This window comes from Capsicum annuum, chromosome 9 (genome assembly GCF_002878395.1).
Source record: "Capsicum annuum cultivar UCD-10X-F1 chromosome 9, UCD10Xv1.1, whole genome shotgun sequence".
Taxonomy (NCBI): domain Eukaryota; kingdom Viridiplantae; phylum Streptophyta; class Magnoliopsida; order Solanales; family Solanaceae; genus Capsicum; species Capsicum annuum.
In genome coordinates, this window is record NC_061119.1 from 23121042 (window position 1) to 23139717 (window position 18676).

Here is an 18676-nt window from a genome sequence, read left to right on the forward strand (position 1 = left end):
TTGCAACAAATGGTATATCTGTTGAAGCTCAAAAAAATGGTTACTGAAAAGAACTTATCAAGTCACAACTTTCCACAGCAATAAAAAAGTCACCAATATTAATAAATGGAGGTGAACAGTCGTGCCTTTTAATTTTTGAATCTGTGTTTTAATTTATATAATAATAAAAAAGTCATCAAATTTGAATTAAAGATAAAGATATGATGATTATTAAGAAGATATATGTTGCAACAGATATATTATCTGTTGCAACAGATCATAGATTTGTTGCAACAAATAGTATATCTGTTGTCACAGATGGGTTATCTGATGCAACAAATATATAATCTGTTGCCACAACTCAAAAAAATGGTCACTGAAAAGAACTTATCAAGTCACAACTTTCCACAGTAATAAAAAAGTCACCAGTATTAATAAATGGAGGTGAACAGTCGCGCCTTTTTGTTTTTTAATATGTTTTTTTAATTTATATAATAAAAAAGTTACCAAATTTGGATTAAAAATAAAGATATGATGATTATTAAAAAGATATATGTTGCAACAGATATACTATCTGTTGCAACTGATCGTAGATTTGTTGCAATAAATTTTATATCTGTTGTCACAGATGGGTTATCTGATGCAATAGATATATAATTTGTTGCCACAACTCAAAAAAACAGTTACTAAAAAGAATTTTATCAAGTCACAACTTTCCACATTAATCAAAAAGTCACCAATATTAATAAATAGAGGTAAACAGTCGTGCCTTTTTACCTAACTCATTTAAATTCAATCCTTTATAAATATGTCCCTCCTTACTCGTTCATTCTACTACACATATGTATTTATTTCTTGCTCTTGTCTTTCGTATTACACCTTCAACTACTTTCTCTTCAAGAACTTGATTGCTTTTCCCCGTCTCTGGTAAGTTTTTTTCTTGTTTTTTGTGTAAATATACGTTGTATTACTTTCGAATTCTTTTCTTTACTTTTATTTTTTGCGTTTTTTGTCAATTTATGTATGTTCTAGCTATGGGCGATCTAGTGTGGGATGTCGCTATTTTACGAGACGACGTACAAGAACTGAAGAGGCAGGTACATGATATACAGTGGGAGTTGGCCGCTGTCAGAGTAAGGATGTTGCAGGAGATCCGCAGGATAAGAAGGACGTTGCTGCTGCCTGCTGAAGATGCGGCTGGCGATAATAATAATAATGATGAAGAATCTATTAATAGTAATTAGATTATTTTGTTTCTTCTTTCTTTCTAAGTTTGTATATGTATTTCTATTTGTTTTAGTTTAATAAAAAAATTATGTTTGATCAACTTCGATCGTTTTAATTCATATTTAATCTTCATTATGTCTATATTTTCTCAACAAACATGTCGACGATTGGATGTCGACGATTGGACGTAAGGAGTAATTTTGAATCCAATAGCAATAGCAAGATTTAAGATTTATCTGTTGGGTTTGTGGCAGGGGATGATTTATGTTGTTCCAAACAGATTACTCATATGTTGCAACAAATAACTAGTCTGTTTCAACTGACAACTCCCCCCGTCTCAAATTACCCTACCCGTCCCAAATTGAAATGACACATTGATTAAGAAAAATAATTAATAACATGCCTAATTTACCATAATACCCCTAGTAAATGATGTTTACATTTTAATTTGAAGAAAAAGTGATTAATGCAAAAGGTAAAACATGAAATTTTTTTATCTATTCTTGATTAATAAAAAAAACAAGTTAAATAAGAAATCAAATTAGAAAATTTGGGACGGGTAATTTGAGACGGGGGAAGTATTTAATTTTCATTCTGTCTATTATATTCTCAACAAACATGTCGACGATTGGACGTAAGAAATAATTTTGAATCCAGTAGCAATAGCAAAACATATTGGTTATCTGTTGGGTTTGTGGCAGGGGCTGATTTGTGTTGTTCCAAACAGATTAATCAGTCTGATGCAACAAATAATCAGTCTGATGCAACAGATAACTAGTCTGCTGCAACAGATTACTCATCTGATGCACCAGATGAGTGATTTGTTTAAATTGTGGGCACTTATGTTGGATTCATGGTCTGCTTCTATCCATAGTTAGAAAAAATAGCAGTAACTTTGTAGCTCAGATGACAAATTCAACTAAAAATCATAATTTGACTTACCAAGGTCTCCTATGAAGTAATATCAAAGTGAAAAGTGGTGATGTTCGAAACAAAATTTGACCTAAGAAATTGATAAAATAGCAACAGTAAGGTAACAACAACAACAACAATGGTCGACAAGAAGAAGATGAAGATGATGATAATGAAGCAGCAGCGGGAACAATGAACAACAATAATCGTGAAGAGAGAGAAAACAACGGATGAGAAGAGAGAGAAACATGCCTTTTTCCCTCAATTTTCTGTTATATTAACTAACATTTGGATCAAAGTATAAATTTAAAAACTTGCGAGTTATTTTCAAACTTCTCCAACTTTCTTAATCCATAATAAAGTAATTGTCACCTCCACCTAATAATTAAGACTTGTGTCACCTACACCTCATTTTAACACTTTTTGTCACCTACAGCCCAAAGCCCCCACTCTCTTACATATAATAGTAATAGTAAAGTAATATATATATATGTGTGTGTGTTACACACATATATATAAAAAGTGATAGTCAAAGAATTTTATCATTTTATGGCTTTATCTCAAGGTAAAATATGTTGGAATTATTTATACCACTCAAAGAATGGATAACTTATCCCAATATTATTTGTTAATCCCAAAATAATTTATCGCAAACTTGACAATCAAACAAGGCACAAAAACTTTTATCCCAAGACTATTATTTTATCCCAGAACTATGTGTTTTAATACCTTACACCAAACGACCCCTAAAGGTTTTAAAATTAATGTCACTAACACTAGTCTTAAAATTATTACCTCTACTCAATTCTTAAAACTGTGTCACTCTTTTTTAGTTTTGAATCCTTTTTATCACCCTAATTAATTTTCCCCACTGAGCCTAACATTACTAATCTACCTACGCCAATTCAATACTATTCATTCTTATACACTCTACTACGAGCCGTAAAACAAGATTACCCTGAAATGGGATGGATATCAATAGTGATTCTATTGAGTACATTCACCAATCTTTTGTTAGAAGAGTATTTCAGCCAGATGGTATAGTCCAAATAACTCGAAAGTGTTTCTACTGAGAATTTTATTGAAAAAACAATACCATGTGCTACTTCATTCTGCGATATGCAAAAGATCTCTCTAGATATCATTGTCTACGTCCAGAAGATCCTGTGCTTTGAAAGAAGCTCGGAAAACAGTTTTGACAATTGATCAAAAGAAGAATCCCCTTTAAACGATATTCCCTTGGACACGGCCATACAAAAGATAAAACTCACGCTTGGGAGGGGGAGGAGCACGGGGGGCGGGGGGGGGGGGGGGGGGGATTTGCTAGAGCAGCGAATAAGATAGGAGCATTCTCTACATACGAAAGAATCAAGTACAGTTGCTTCTGAAAGAAAGCAGCTTATTCTGTAACAGATTTTCAACCTCCTTATAACAAAGAGATTGAAAAAAAATAAGAGTGAATTGAAGAAAAGAAGGAACTATTCTCATCTGGCACAAGCTCCTATTTTTGCTTTGCAATGCAATATTTCAATAGAACATGCAAGATCACAATTTGCAAATATTCTAGTATTTGAACATCAAGTAGTAGCTTGGAAAAGGGAATGTAAGGAATCTCCATGTAGCCAAGGGAAAATATGCAACATCCTCAAATTGTTTCTTTGGTGTAAAACAGCAAAGTCTAGACCCTGTCAGCTTTGTAACAAGGAAATACTCAGTCAAGAAGATCGAAATAGAGACGAGGAAGAGTAAAATTATGCGAAACGAACAATCAAATGTTAAGAGGCGAACAAATTGGAGAAAAATCACCTTCACGCAACAAGAAGCAACTCATAAGTGAAAACATCATCCATATAGGAATAATGCATCAAGTGAAAGAGAATGGATACTGACTAAAATTTGGAGAGGTAAATATCTTCAATAAAAATGTTTAGCAAATACACATGTCTAGATGGTTAGTAGTGAGTCCCATCTTATTTTCCTCTTGTTGTTTTCTGTTGTTACTACCGCCTCTTTTTCATTGTTCGTTTCAGCCGAGAGTCTATTAGAAACAACCTCTCTACCTTATCAAGGTAGCGGTAAGGTTTGCGTACACTTTACCCTCCTCAACTCAGACCCCATTTGTGAGATTGCACTGGGGCAAGTCTCTTACTCAGATATGCTATTAAGAATTACTATATTATCTTACGGTGTTTTGTAAAGGCTTGGTATAAAAATTCTCTCCCCACCCCCTACACTTTCCCTTTCAAAATACATTTCTAGATCAGTCATTGTTCTTACATTAAATTAGAATAGTTATATTATCCATACTATTCTAATTTACATATACGTGGGTGGACAAACAAGTAGACAGAGAAAGTTACTTTGGTGCAAGTAAACAAGTAATTTTTGAAAAGAATCTGACGAAGTAAATGAGTAGCACACACAAACAGGTTAAAGAAAATGATTCATCATAGATTATTGAGCGACTTTACTTTCAAGGAAGATTTTTGGTGAAATATCCAAAGCTGAACTTACTTAGGGCAAGGCGGGGTAGGGAAAAAATTGGGAAATGCTAAAAGATGTATGCATTTTATGCCAAACATCACTACCCCAAACTTAAGCTCTTGCTCGATCTCAAGAGACAACCCCACTCCCACTAATAACATACATTTTCTTTCATGCACCCTCGGTTTTCTTCATAAGTTTCCGTTCTAGCTTTCTCATGTTCATACTTCCCAACTTCTTTCAAGCACCCATTTTCAATTAAAGTGCTTTGAGAGTTGCGGGATCAACTTCTTAAGCCAAGTAGAACAAAATGAAGGTTGGCAAAGAGATGGATAAAAATAAGGCTAATCGAAGAACCACCTAAATCATTTCCTCGTCTCAACAGGCTAAGCTTCACTTTGGAGACACATCAAGCAAGTTCTAAACATTAATAGAAAGAACGGAATATCACAAATACTGGCGCACACGACGAATCCATATCAACTAGGGGTGTGCATCAGTCGGTTCGGTTCGGTTTTATGTGTTATTGGTTCGGTTTATCGGTTTTCGATTTTTAAATATGTAAAACCAATAACCAACCAATAAGATATTTTCCTATCGATTTCGGTTTATCGGTTTTTGGTCCTTCAGTTCGGTTTTCGATTTAACCAATAAGAAAATACTTATAAAATAGAAATAGTAACAAAAAATGAAATCTTAGTTACTGCCAAAATCCTATGCAACGCATTTTAGTTTACAAGAATCTTCAAACTTGAACTGAATGTTAGTTCGGAAAAAATTGAATTCTAATTGTTGGAAGCTATAAATGCTTCAAGCTTTCCAATACGATAATAGTCGAGCTTTTTATTGTGCCTTTGTTATCCCGAATAGGTTAATACTTTGTGAATCACTGAATTGTGAATAAGTAGTGCATAATATATATATATATATATATATATATATATATATATATATAGAGAGAGAGAGAGAGAGAGAGAGATTTATATATATATAACATAAATAAGGATAAAACAATAACTTAGTGTATCCTTATTGGGTCATCGGTTTAACCGATAATCCAATAAGCAAAAACCGAAACCGAATCGTTTACCCAATAAATTTTCTTGTAAAATCAATAAAAAACCATTAACCCAATACCAATAACCCAATAACATTTTTATCGATTCGGTTTATCGGTCGGTTCGATTTTTGCACACCCCTAATATCGACCTCCAAATTAAGCAAGCAAAGACACAAATTCAATGCAAGCATTGCTAAGCCAATATAATCTCAAGAGAGAAGTAAATGAGCCTAGGCATCTCAATGCGGCTATTCAATTTATCCAATCATGTTCTTAAATTCTTCCAAGAATTTCTCAATGTTGCACCTAATCTGAGCACTTAGCATTCAAACAACTTTAGTGCCACCAACTTACTACCTAATGAGTGAGTTTCCTCAAGACGATCGTCAACCATCCATCATCGAAAAAAATCCTCCCTAATCCTACTTTCATCATCTAAGCAACACACTACTCCAAAAAAAATTCATGATAGGGTCCAAGACGCGGGATAAAATACTCCCTCATTTTTTCCGAAACTGTTATCCGTTATCCCACCAACCAAACTACCATAGCAGTTTGCAGAAATGTGAAACTGACAGTTGAGACATCAAACGGTACGTTATCCTGAGAAGGGAGTATAGGGCATGCTAATAGCCCGTTTGGCCAAGCTTATTTTTCCCTAAATTTGCTTATATTTTCTTGGAAGTGCTTATTTTATAAAAATGAGGTATTTGGACAAAATTTTGAAGGGAAATAAGTGCTTCTAAAGAGTAGGGAAAACAATTTTTCATAAGCTAAAAAAGTAGTTTTTTCCTAAAAGCACTTTTGAGATAAATACACTTAAAAACACTTTTAAAAAACTTGGTCAAACACTACTTGCTGCCCAAAAGTGTTTTTAAAATTTATTGGCCAAACACAATCTGTTTATCACCAAAAGTAATTTCTTGAATAGCACTTCTAAACAAAGCACTTTTTAAAATAAGTGGATTTTAGAAGCTTGGCCAAACAGGCTATAGTTAGTCTCTCTCCCGGCTTCAATGCGCAAGAGAACATTATTATTATACTCCATTTGACATGGATCCAACAAAGAGCTAATTGTTTTTGTTGTCCTTATATCATATTAAGGGTATCGTTTCGTTATTGGGATGGGATAGACAAGGATATCCCATGAAATTAGCTATCCCACCTTCCATATGGGATAAGATAATTCCACCATTTTAGTACAAATGGTTCTGGACACTAATTAATAACATAACCAAATGCGGGACAGAATAATCCTAAGATTGTTATCCTTATTACACCAACCAAACAGCCCCTAAGAGTTCATTTTATAAAGCATTACTTTAGCAAAGTTCAAAGAGTTAGCGAACATGTTAAATCACAAAGCGCTGGCCTACATAGCTATACTCCTCCTCAGTCAAGTCCTGGTGGATTAACACCCATATGATGATACTCTAAAGCATCACCTAATATGCTGACGGATGACGATAACATGTTATGTATCTAGTTGTTCACACAGTCTTCAAATGTATTCAGTTGCTACTTTACTGTGCTAATAGCCTTAACTCATAATTCTGATTCTTGGAAAATTGACATTATATGACCATGCCATTCCCATACCATATAATCCAAACCCGTATCCTTATGCAAAACCGATACATATATGATGTTCACCAATAACATATCTCAACGCGCTAAATACTCGAGCAAAACACACAAATGATAACCGTGAAAAGTGGTAATTCAGCATAGAGATATCAAAACACAATAAACAACATATATAAACACACAAAATACTCAAGCTAAACACACATAAAAAAAAAGGCGAAAAGCGTTGATTCAGTAATAAACCTTGTAGAGCCAGCATTTATATTCCTCCTAAGAATCCGTCCCTCATTATTCGTCTCCCCAGATTGAATCAACTCTCTCAATCCCAAATTCCCAATTTTCTCCTCTTTCTCACTTTCCTCTTCTCCCCTTTTCTCCTTCACAATCTTCCCATTAACTCTTTCAAAATAATTCCCATATATATATTCCGGCATATACCCATTTTCCTCATCAAAAAGCATAATATGACCATGCCATTCCCACACCCGATAATCAGAACCCGTATCCTCATGAAACCCAATACATATATGATGTTCACCAATAACAACAGCTTGACCCGAATTCGGCATCAACGAATCAACATTCCCCGTTAATATTATCCGTATAATCTCTTTCTCTACAAGGGATTCTTCTTTCGATAACTTGGCTTGGGAAGAAAAAAGGTCGATTTTATCGTTGTCGTCGTCGTCTTCGGAAGAGAAAGGGAGGGTGTTGAAGAGGAGATCTTCGAGGCATTGTGGAGAAGGTGAGTTGGAAGGAGAACGAATTTGGAGACGGTTCATTAGGGATTGGAGGAGGAGGTTGTCGAAGTTTGGGGTGGTGGCGGTGAAGGAACTCATGGTGGTTGACGGCGGTGGAATGGTGATTGGAGTTTTGAACTTTGATGAAGGGTTTAAGTAGAGGTTTTTTTGGGTTTATGGGCAACCAAGAAAAAGAGAGGGAGAAGGTAGAGCATTGTGAAGTGTCTTATTTTATAGTCCCTCTAACCAGTGACGGGAGTAGAATTTTCAATAAGAAGTAAAAAATAAATAGCCGATTGCCATACAAATTTTTTTCTTTTTTTTCAAAAAATTATTTTATTTTGATGAAAAAAAGTAAAAATAAAAGACGTTTGATCATTAATTTTTTAACTCCAATTTCAAAAAATTATTTGAAAAATTGAAAACAAGTTTTATTTATTTTTACTTTTTCACTCATACTTCTCTCACAAAATTTTAAAAACAATTTTAATTTATATTCATGGTCAAATAGAACTCCAACTCCAACTCCAAAAAATAGTAATTTTCATGGCCAAATAGAGCCTAAATTTATCAATGAATATCAATCTGTATATATAATTAGTATACGTACCCATGCGATGCGCGAATACTATTAAAATATTTTTTAATTATTTTATTATGAAATATCTTGTTTGAATATGTTAAATCACATTATCTTTAGAAAAAGTTCAACTTTCATTTTTTTTCTTAATGAAATGGTAAAACGAAATCTACATCCCCACCCACTTTCCACCCCTACCCCACCCTGCGTTCATATCCATCCCCCACCTCCACCTCCACCCCCACCCCCACCCTTAATTTTAAAATAAAAAATAAAAAAAAGCTACCTCTTCCTCCCTCCACGCCCATCCCCCTAACTCTAAATCAAATCTATAAAAAATACTTTATTTTTAATCTATCAAATCTATAAAAAAAAAAAAAAAATCATTAGTTGTAAGAAAAAAATACTTTATTTTGCTCTAATATGACTTTGCATAAATTATTTTTTGTGTTAATTTTTTTATCTCTTATCTCAAAATATAGATATTAAAATAGATAAATTTTGTTATACACAACAAAATAAATAAAATAAAAATTAGAAGAAGACTCCAAAATAATCTAATTTGTCAACATTTGTCTCTTCATTTAAAATTAGTTAGTCACTTTTACATCTACCGAAATATAATTTTATCTCATATTTTAATTTTAATTTTTTTTTTTACTCAAATTCAAAATAAATTATAAACTTTTCCTAAGAATTAAAATGAATCCCATAATGTATGTAATATTTTTTGAATATTAATTTTAAAGAAAAAGTAAAATCATAAACTCATTTAACTATAACAGTTTACTCATCATAATTAAAAAAAAAAACACTTTCAAAAGTTCAATTTATTTCTTAACCTTTAATTCATCGCCCATGATTTTTTCATTATTTAGGCTATCTATTATATTATATTATATTATACAATGTACAGGATCTCTTAGGCTGGGGTATGCCACTCAGCCTACCAGACCATATAATAATATCGGATTAAGCCTAAGTCGGAAGATCGAACCAAAGCACCAACCGAAATAGAAAAGAATCTTAAGTAGTTTTATGACTGTATGGACTTTTTTACCCAAACATGGGGCCTGTCAGAGATTTAATAACCTTATGTTGAACCTGTGTGTCTAGAAGTTCTAATTGTGTGGAAATTCGTCCTTTTCTCAACAATACAGGCTAGAGAAGCACAACTTATTAGACGGTGTCACAGAGACAAGGTTAACATAAGTGTATTGAACTCGACTGTACCTCCATTTTAGAACCAAGTCAAGAAATTAAAAAGATTCTTTTATATTTTGATAGAGTCTGGAGCTTTCATAGTTAACATGTCATCGAAGTTAGATCTTCAACATAGATATAAGAAAATATTTTAGCCGGACATAGTCACGGCTGGACTATGGTAGAAGTTTAAGTAAATGAATATAAGTAGTAAAGAGATATGTACCTGACTAGCCGGGAACCAAACTGAAATAGTAGTAAACAAGCAGCTTCTTCTTTACTTAATTCTTGAATATATTACAAAGAGAGAGGGAGAGAGGGAGTTTTTGAAAAAGAAAAGGAGAGAATTTCTGAACTCCTCCCTCTTCTCAAGAATGAGGCGCCTATAAATAATAAAAAAGAGAATCTTGCACAGTAATAGATGGGTCCCTGTGCACAGTGATTTTACTATTACAAAGAGGAAATTATTACAGTTATATCTTATCTATCAGTCATGTGTTGTCTTTTCCTTTCCATTTCTTGATGAATGCTTCAGCTTTTTCAATTTTTTCTTCTTCTATCAGAATTTTCGGAGGTTGTGAATCAGTAATATTTTCAGTATTTGTTTCGATACTATTCATTGATAAGTCTAAATTTTCCTCAACAGTTTAAAGTAATTTATCTCTGACCTCTGATAAATATTCTTCTATCATTTGCATTTTATTGCCGTCATGTGCAGATATTCTTCGGGAAACATAGTTAAGACTCTTTTCTTCCACCAAAATTGATTTTTTGGGAGTTTTTTCATATTCAGCAATTTTCTTGACTATTTTCTCCCATTGGTCATGACCATAGGTGAGTTTAGTTTCTGGATCTTTTCGAAGCAATTTATCCCAGAAATTATAATAAAATGTTCGGTATAAGGCAGGAATTTGTTGAGTGTCATAGTCTATTTCTATGGACCAATGATGGATCTAAGGGATAGAGAATTCTATATAGAAATACATCTGATCAATAGTATCGATTTTACAAATATGATCTGAAAGATATAATTCGGTTAAGAAAGGAGAGGATTTTTTCCATGAGTAATATAAAGAAGAATATTCTGGAGGTAATATTTTGACCGTAGGTCCATGTTGAGACCACCATTGAATAAACCAGTTTGGGATAGGTTTTTCAAATACTTTAGCACAAATTTTTATGAACCAAGTGTGTTTGTGCTTATAATTATTATAATATAATACTTGAGAAAAGGCTTTAATATAATCCCAGTAAGTGAAATTGGCAAGTGTTTGGCCCATTGGTCCCATTGGCATAGATCGTTGAGTCATTGACGAAATTCCCCATTCTTCAATAGGAATAAGTTTTTTAATTACCATTTTGGAGTATCCATGAACTCCAGGAGTAGTTTCTCCGAGGGGGCTATGATCAAAGGTTGCACTGAAGGTTTGCACTAATATATGTTCATAATAAGTTCCAGTTTTGTATGATTCGCCAGTAAAATATACGTTGGCAGTAAGGTAATTTTTGAGTAGTCTCCATGCTTCTTCAGAATTTTCTTGTCCGGGAATATGCTGATTTTCAATATATAATATAAGTTCTCTAGCATCCAGTTTTTCATGTGAAGGCTTATCTTCAGAATTTTCTTGAACTATGGATGCAAAAGAATCTGCAGTTTTTTGTTGATCTGATAGATAAGATTGCAGTTGTTTGTATAATGGATGATTTTCAGGAATGTCTTCTAAATGTACAGAAGAACCAATACTCAGAGTTTTGGATGATGAAGATTCATCTCGAGGAATTTTTGAATTAATTAAAGTTCTATTTTCTTTCTGCAATATAGGGAAATTAGAACTTGTAGAGCTATATGTAGAATTTCTTCGATCAAAATATGAAGGGTTTGTTCATCCTCCTTGATATGAAGAGTTTTGATTTCTTCCACCTCGTCCTCTACCTTTGGCGAGTTGCCAAGGAGGATCCATACTGCATTAATAATCAGAAATTTGATCAGCATACCATGACATATATTCAGAGAGATCTTCATAAAGTGTGTCCTTTGTGATAAGGTCCTCAATGACTTTCCGTAGTATAAGCATGTATAAATTCATAATTAGAGGAACTGCTTTTATAAAGGTGATTAAGAACTTTGCAGAGAAGAAGTGTAGAAAGAACTTCATTATATCTGTAAACATTAATCACTTAAGTCAATATCAAACCAATAAATTTCTTTTTCAAGGAATTCGTCGTGGTGAACAAAATTTTTTTCTTCTATTAGGCTACGAATTAGAGTTTCTAAGATAAGAAAATGAATATCTTCATTTAGAAGAATGCATTTGATAATAGTTATTATAGTTTCTCAGAGAGGAAGTATGTATAAAAATTCATGTTAGATATTCTCGAGATAGAAAATCAGGCAAAGAATTTTCACTACCCTTTTTATATTGTATTTCATAATCAAAAGGGGCTAATTGAGCTTGCCACCGCGCAAATATTAATTTAGAGGCATCATGTTTGAAGTCTTTATTAAACATAAATTTGACGGATTGAGCATTAGTTCTAATTATAAATTTTTGGTTATACAAATCATCTTGGAATTTTAAAACGCATTTTACAATAGTTAACATTTCATGGGCTACCGTGGCGTATTTTTTCTGACTTTCCGTCCATTTACCAGAATAAAATCGAATCAAACATTCGGTCTTCGTATGGGGATTAACTTGTTTAAGTATTCCGCCATATCCAATATTTGAAGCGTCTGTTTCAACGATTTTTAACCAGGTAGGGTTTGCAAGAGAAGTACAAGGAAGGGTTTGAACTCTGTTTTTAATTAATTTTACTAAATTAGTGTGTGCTTGAGTCCAAGGAGTTTTGTGATCCTTTTTTAGTCTATCATATAAAGGAGCTAAGTCTCTAGACAAATTTTCATAAAAAGGGGAAATATAGTTAAGACTACCGAGGAACCTTTGAAGCTGTTTTTCATCAGTAATAATATCAAGAAATTTTTTAGCAAATTCTAGAACTCGTTGTATAGGTTCAAGAGAACCTTGAGAAATATTATGTCCTAAAAATCTAATATTTGTCTGAAATAAACTTATCTTTGGTTTAGAGATGACTAAGCCGTTTTAAATAATTATTTGCTTAAACGTATGCAAATATTTAAAATGAGACTCAAGGGTTTTTGAAAATACTAATATATCATCAATATAGACAATGATAAAGTCCATATAGGGATTAAAAATGTCATTCATAATCTTTTGAAATTCGGAAGGAGCTTTCTTTAAACCAAATGGCATGACATTCCATTTATACTGTCCAAAAGGGACATTAAAAGCAGTTCTATAAGTATGATTTTTATCAATTTGAATTTGCCAATATCTAGATTTTAAATCAAATTTAGAAAATATATTAGTATCATATAATCTGGAAAGTAAGTCCTTTTTATTCGGTATAGGGTATCGAATCCATTTTAAAACTTTATTCAGAGGTTTATAGTTTATAACTAGTCGAGGTACTCCTCGTTCCTTTTCAACAGCATTATTGACATAAAAAGTGGTACAAGATCAAGGAGATTTTGAGGGTTTTATAAGACCCTTTTGTAAAAGATTATCAATTTCTGTCTTACAGAATTCCACTAACTCTGTATTCATTTGACAGGGTCGAGATTTTGTAGGAATCTTTTCTTCACTAAAGTCATTTTCATAAGGAAGAGAAACAATATGCTTCTTTCGGTTCTAGAAAGCATTTGGATGATCCGCACAAATATCAAGAATCAATTGATTAGAAATTATTTTTATTTTTTCTTGGACTTTTACTGATTTTAAAGTATCAAAAATATTAATACTCATTAGTTCCAATTGTAAAAAATTAATTTGTTTTTGTTTCATATTGATAAGGGTATTTATATCTCTTGTTACAGGATGAGTAACAAAAGGATAAGAGATTTGTTTATTCTTATAAGTAGCCTTAAAACCATTTACATCAATATGTGTATAAGGATAGATAGCATTTATAAAAGGTGTTCCTAAGATAATAGGAGGATATAACTGATTTTTACTAAAAAGAAGAAATGAGGAATGCAGACTTTATCTCGACATATATGAGTATTTGGTACTTTATAGTTGATATCAAGAGTATGACCAGATGCAGATTTTACTATGTGAGTAGTTTTTTCAAAATACCTGGTTGGAATTAGTCCTTCTTGAATACAACTAGCATCAGCACCACTATCAATCATAGCAACATTAGTGACAGAAAATTCCTTATTTATCAAAATAGTGCAATTTATATACCATTTATGAGCTGTAACTATTTGCATCATCCCCAAGAAATAATCCCTTTTCAAATCTTCTGTTGGACTAAGTTTATCAATTTCATCATTTTCAGAGTATTCCAAATCCTTATCTTTTCCTTTTGAGGTAAAAGAAGTTTCAGGGATTTCAATAATCTTTTCTTCAATTTTCGAAATTCTATGATTGGAGATCATCTGATTTTGTTTTAAGGAAACAATTTCCCTTTTCAATTGTTCAACTTCGATTTTTAAATCATTAAAGGTAGTATCTCTACCTGGGGTTTTACTCAACGCAAGACGTCGATTAACTTCGGCTAAGGAATAAGACATGTGATGATTATCAAAAGAGTTATCTTTAGAAATACTAGTATTAGCAGAAGTTTTTTGAGTAGCAAAATTAAGGATTTTTTCACGCAGTTTTTCATCAGTAACTTCTTTTACTAATTTGAGAACATTTTCAGCAGTAAGAGTTTGAACATTTAAATCAAGATCTTCGAATTGCGCTTGAAGTTTATACATTATTTCATCACAATTGCAAACATCATTATCACAGTCATTACATTTATTAACCTGATCGAGCTCACTATCAGAATTAGGTAATTCAAAATCATCTTCAGATGTAGAATCAGATTCGGAATCAGAGGTATATAATAAATTATAAACTTGGTCATGAACTTCTTCAGAAAGTCCTAAGGACTTGAGTTTTTGTAATTTGCAGTTTGGAGCTATATGACCATACTGGTTACACTTATAGCATTTAATTTTGGCTAATTCTCTTTTGGATCTATTTTTCGTGAATCTGGTAGACTTATGAAAGAATTTTCTAGTTTCACGTTCTTCCTTGGTTCTATGCCTAGAACGTTTATTTCTATAGGATTTATTAGGCTTGGAATATCTTTGGGGTTTTCGTACGAAGGGTTTATCCATACCAAATTGCTCACAAAAGTCTCCTAATTGGGATTTTTCTCTGAGTTTATCAAGCTTAATTTGTCTAGCTAATTTCAACTCGTTGCAAAGGGCTAAGCTTTCTTGAGTACAAGCTACAATAAGCTGACCATAAGTTTTTTCTGAATACTGGACTTCTCCATAAGATCCTCTAAGAGATTTTCTAACTCTTTCAGCACATAAAGGTGGAAGGCCATCAATGAATTTAGCTTTCCAATGGTCATACTTACTTTCGGGTAAATCCATAACCCTACTAAGAAAGGTATCTTTATACCATCTAAATTCACCTAAGTGTTTACATTTTAAACCATTAAGAAGGGTCCTAGTGTTTTCATACTGATTAGTAAATCTTCCTCCAAAATGTTCAATAATTGTAAGCATAAGGGTATAGACAGCATCTGAACGTCCTGCCTGAAGAGGTCGGCCTAGATTATCTTTTTCGGGTTTATCATTGGTGGCATTAAAAATAGCCTCGCGTTTATCATCGTCCAAAAATTTATCCCACCAGCCTCGAAGTTGGCCAGTAAATCTCGCAACAATCATTTTACAAATTGTTGGGTCGGTGCGATTGGCCCGATTTTCTGGCGAAGCAGTGGCTGTGGCAATAGTAGCAGACATGGACATACGATGGATAAGAATAGAGATTTGTCGGTCAGATAATCCGTCAATATTTCATTCATAAATGGCTTCTCCACTATAAGAAGTATTTGTCTAATTCCATTCCCTTTCCTCTATCAGAACATCTTGAGGAGTTGGGCGTGGATAATATGCAGTAGACATACGGGTAATATTAGCGTATTTCTTTCTCGGTTGTTTCTTAATCATACCTTTTAGCTTATTTAGCTCGGAAGAGATTACATCTCCAGTATTTTGAGTAGACTCAATTTTATCAACAAAATTAGACTCAAGATTTTGTACAAAATCATCAGAAATATTAAGAGGTTGAATGTTTAAACGAGAGAATTTTTTATCTAAGAGTTTCTCTAATTGGTCTAATTGAGAAATTTTTTCAAATCCTTCTATTTCAGGAGGTCTTTGAATACAAGGTTTTGATAAAATATATCCTTCTTCATCAGTGATTTTGGAAGTAGAAGGAATGTTAGAGGAATTCATCTGGGTGCTAAGTTTGTTAACTAACTCAATTAATTCGTCAAGTTTTTTATCAAGAGAGGAAATGTGTTCTCCTAAAACCTTAACATAAAGACTCAAATAATTATTTTGGGCGATAAGGTTATTTATTTCAGAAACAGTAATTTTTCCCACATCTTCACTGACAAACTTTTGAAAAGCAGAAAAAGTCATGCCAATATTATTGGGCAATATAAAGGAAGACTAAGGAGGATAGAGTGCTTGAGTAATTGTGCCATCAGAATTTTGATAAGATCTTTCGATTATTTTAACATATGACGGTAAATATGCATACATGAACCATGGTACAAAGAAAATAATTTTATTATGTAAAGCACAAATTTCATAGAATTCTTCTGAAATATTTCGTAATTTATCAGGAGTATAAGTTTCAAAAAATCATGTCCTAAAGGTTTTCCATTTTTCAGAAAAAAATTCTTCCTGAATATATTTTCTTGCCTGAGAATGAGGACTAAAATCAATAAGTTGTGTCATCATGGTTAAACAGAATTGATGGCAAAATCCATTCAGATGGGGTAGGATTTTCATTATCAAAATCTTGAACTATATTAGTTTTTGAGTTGATTTTTATCTTTTCTACACCTTTAGGTATAGTATGCGAATCTGCAGAATTAATAGTATGCAAAGATGCCGCTCGATTCCTAGCTGGGCCATACTGAGGTTCTATAGGAGAAATATGATGAATAGAAGGAAGTCTTCGTGGTATTGAGAAAGAATTTCTGTAGACTAGGGGATTACTATCAAATTGTAGACAAATTCGTCCATCTGAATTTTGAGTTACTTGAGTTAACTCTGAATTAGTCACATCGTCCGCCAATTATTTTGGGGAAGTGACTGAATTTAAAATCCATGTTTGGGGGAAATCAATTTCATCCCATCTAATAGGTCTTTGGATAGTGACCCTAGATTTTATAAAATTAGTTTCAATAAGCATAGTGCAATCAGAATTATCATCAATTAACTTACATCGAGGATTTAGAGTTGATAATAATCGATAGTATATGCGGTAAGATAATCCTATTAGTTTAGATCCAGGGGCATAATCATATCCATGAGTTTTCACATTTAAGGTTAAAGCATGAAGAATATTTACATCAGTTAGAGATAATTGTAAATTTGGCTGAGTATTAAAATATACAGGACCATAAGCAAGAGTAGATTCAATAGATCCCATTAAGGATTTTCAAAAATTTAGATTTCTAGCATCACGCAAAGCAGCTAAAAATGTTTCAGGGAGACCCTTTAGGGTTAAAGGTCGAAAGGCAATTTGGACTAAGCCAATATGCATATAATTATAATTACGTTTAAAAATATCAATATCATGCTTATTTAGGAGTTGAATAGTCTGTTCATCAGCATTTAAAGCAAGAGATTGTTCAGTTGTTTTAGTAATTTGTTTATGTTTTATTTTATCAAAAAATCCATATTCATATATGGTTTTTAATTCAACTTTTGGAATTGTCCATTTATTCAGTAGATCCATATCTTGAGGTAAATCTACCTCTTCGAGTTTTGTACTTTTAGTACTAACTTCTCCCATATCCATAGTTATAAAAGTCTTAATTTCATATTAATATAAAATATAAACAGAGATACTAGCTATTTATTTAAATTTATATTAACTTTGTCCCAAGAGTTATAAGGAATTGAATAAGGTAAGAAAATTTGTCGAATACGAATTTAAAGATGTACAGACTTTCATTTGGTTGGAATACAATTTAATCTTTCGACCAAAAAAATATAATATTGAAAAATAAAATTGAACAATTCCAAATTGTATACATTATTTGGACCTTTTCTCTACAGACAATAAGTTCAGAAAATAAACATGAGCTGTGATGGAATTATTCGGATTCCTCTATCCTTAATCAAAGGGCTTGATTGATACTTGGACATGAAAAATCCTCTTAAAAACGTCACTTCAAAAAATAGGGGTTACAATGCATGAATACTGAACAGTCGAACTAAAAGGTTTTAAAAAAGCACAAATATCAATTGCATGCAAAGAACAAATAGAATAATAATAACACCTTTCAAAAGGTAATGGTATTAGACTCGATATTAATCTCTGTATAGTCCATATCATCAAATTCTGGCCCCAATTTCACAAACTGAAGAAGACTCCCCATAGCCAACATTGCTTTGATATTCAAATCATGTAATGCTCTTTCATATAAACATCCAATTGTACTTTCGTACAATTTCTCATCCATTTTATTACCTATTAAACAATATCCCAATATCCTCAACACAGGTTGTAACAACTCCCACAAGTAGGTTGTAACAACTCCCATTGCATATCCTCAACACAAGTTGTAACAAATTTCCTGACATATAAATCCTCTTTTTCACCTCATTTCTGCTACTTGTTCCTTTTCGTTTACAACAACAAAGAAAATTGAAGATGAAAAAGTTACATCCTTCTAGCATATAAAAAAAATATCAAATAAAAAATATTTTTTAAATAAAAAATATAAAGAATGCAGTAAACAAATTCACCAATAAAGCTTACGACATAGGAGTATATATAAGAAATACTAAGA

The 18676-nt window shown here is 32.5% G+C and overlaps 1 protein-coding gene across 2 annotated transcripts; it reads right to left on the bottom strand.

Annotated features, from left to right (window-relative positions):
- Positions 1-3454: 3454 nt before the first annotated feature.
- LOC107842972 lies at positions 3455-8233 on the bottom strand. 2 transcript variants are annotated; one of them, XM_016687064.2, is made up of 2 exons: positions 7493-8233; positions 3455-3803 (listed from the first exon to the last, which is right to left on the bottom strand). In XM_016687064.2, the coding sequence occupies exons 1-2, from the start codon at positions 8086-8088 to the stop codon at positions 3797-3799; spliced, it is 603 nt and encodes a 200-aa protein (XP_016542550.1). In that variant the 5' UTR covers positions 8089-8233; the 3' UTR covers positions 3455-3796. The 2 variants fall into 2 exon arrangements, with proteins under 2 accessions (XP_016542550.1, XP_016542551.1); XM_016687065.2 differs by having other exon boundaries at positions 3455-3810; positions 7493-8230.
- Positions 8234-18676: the final 10443 nt, after the last annotated feature.

Excerpts from the sequence above, each read along its gene's own strand:
- LOC107842972 (XM_016687064.2), bottom strand. The coding sequence starts at position 8,088 with ATGAGTTCCTTCACCGCCACCACCCCAAACTTCGACAACCTCCTCCTC.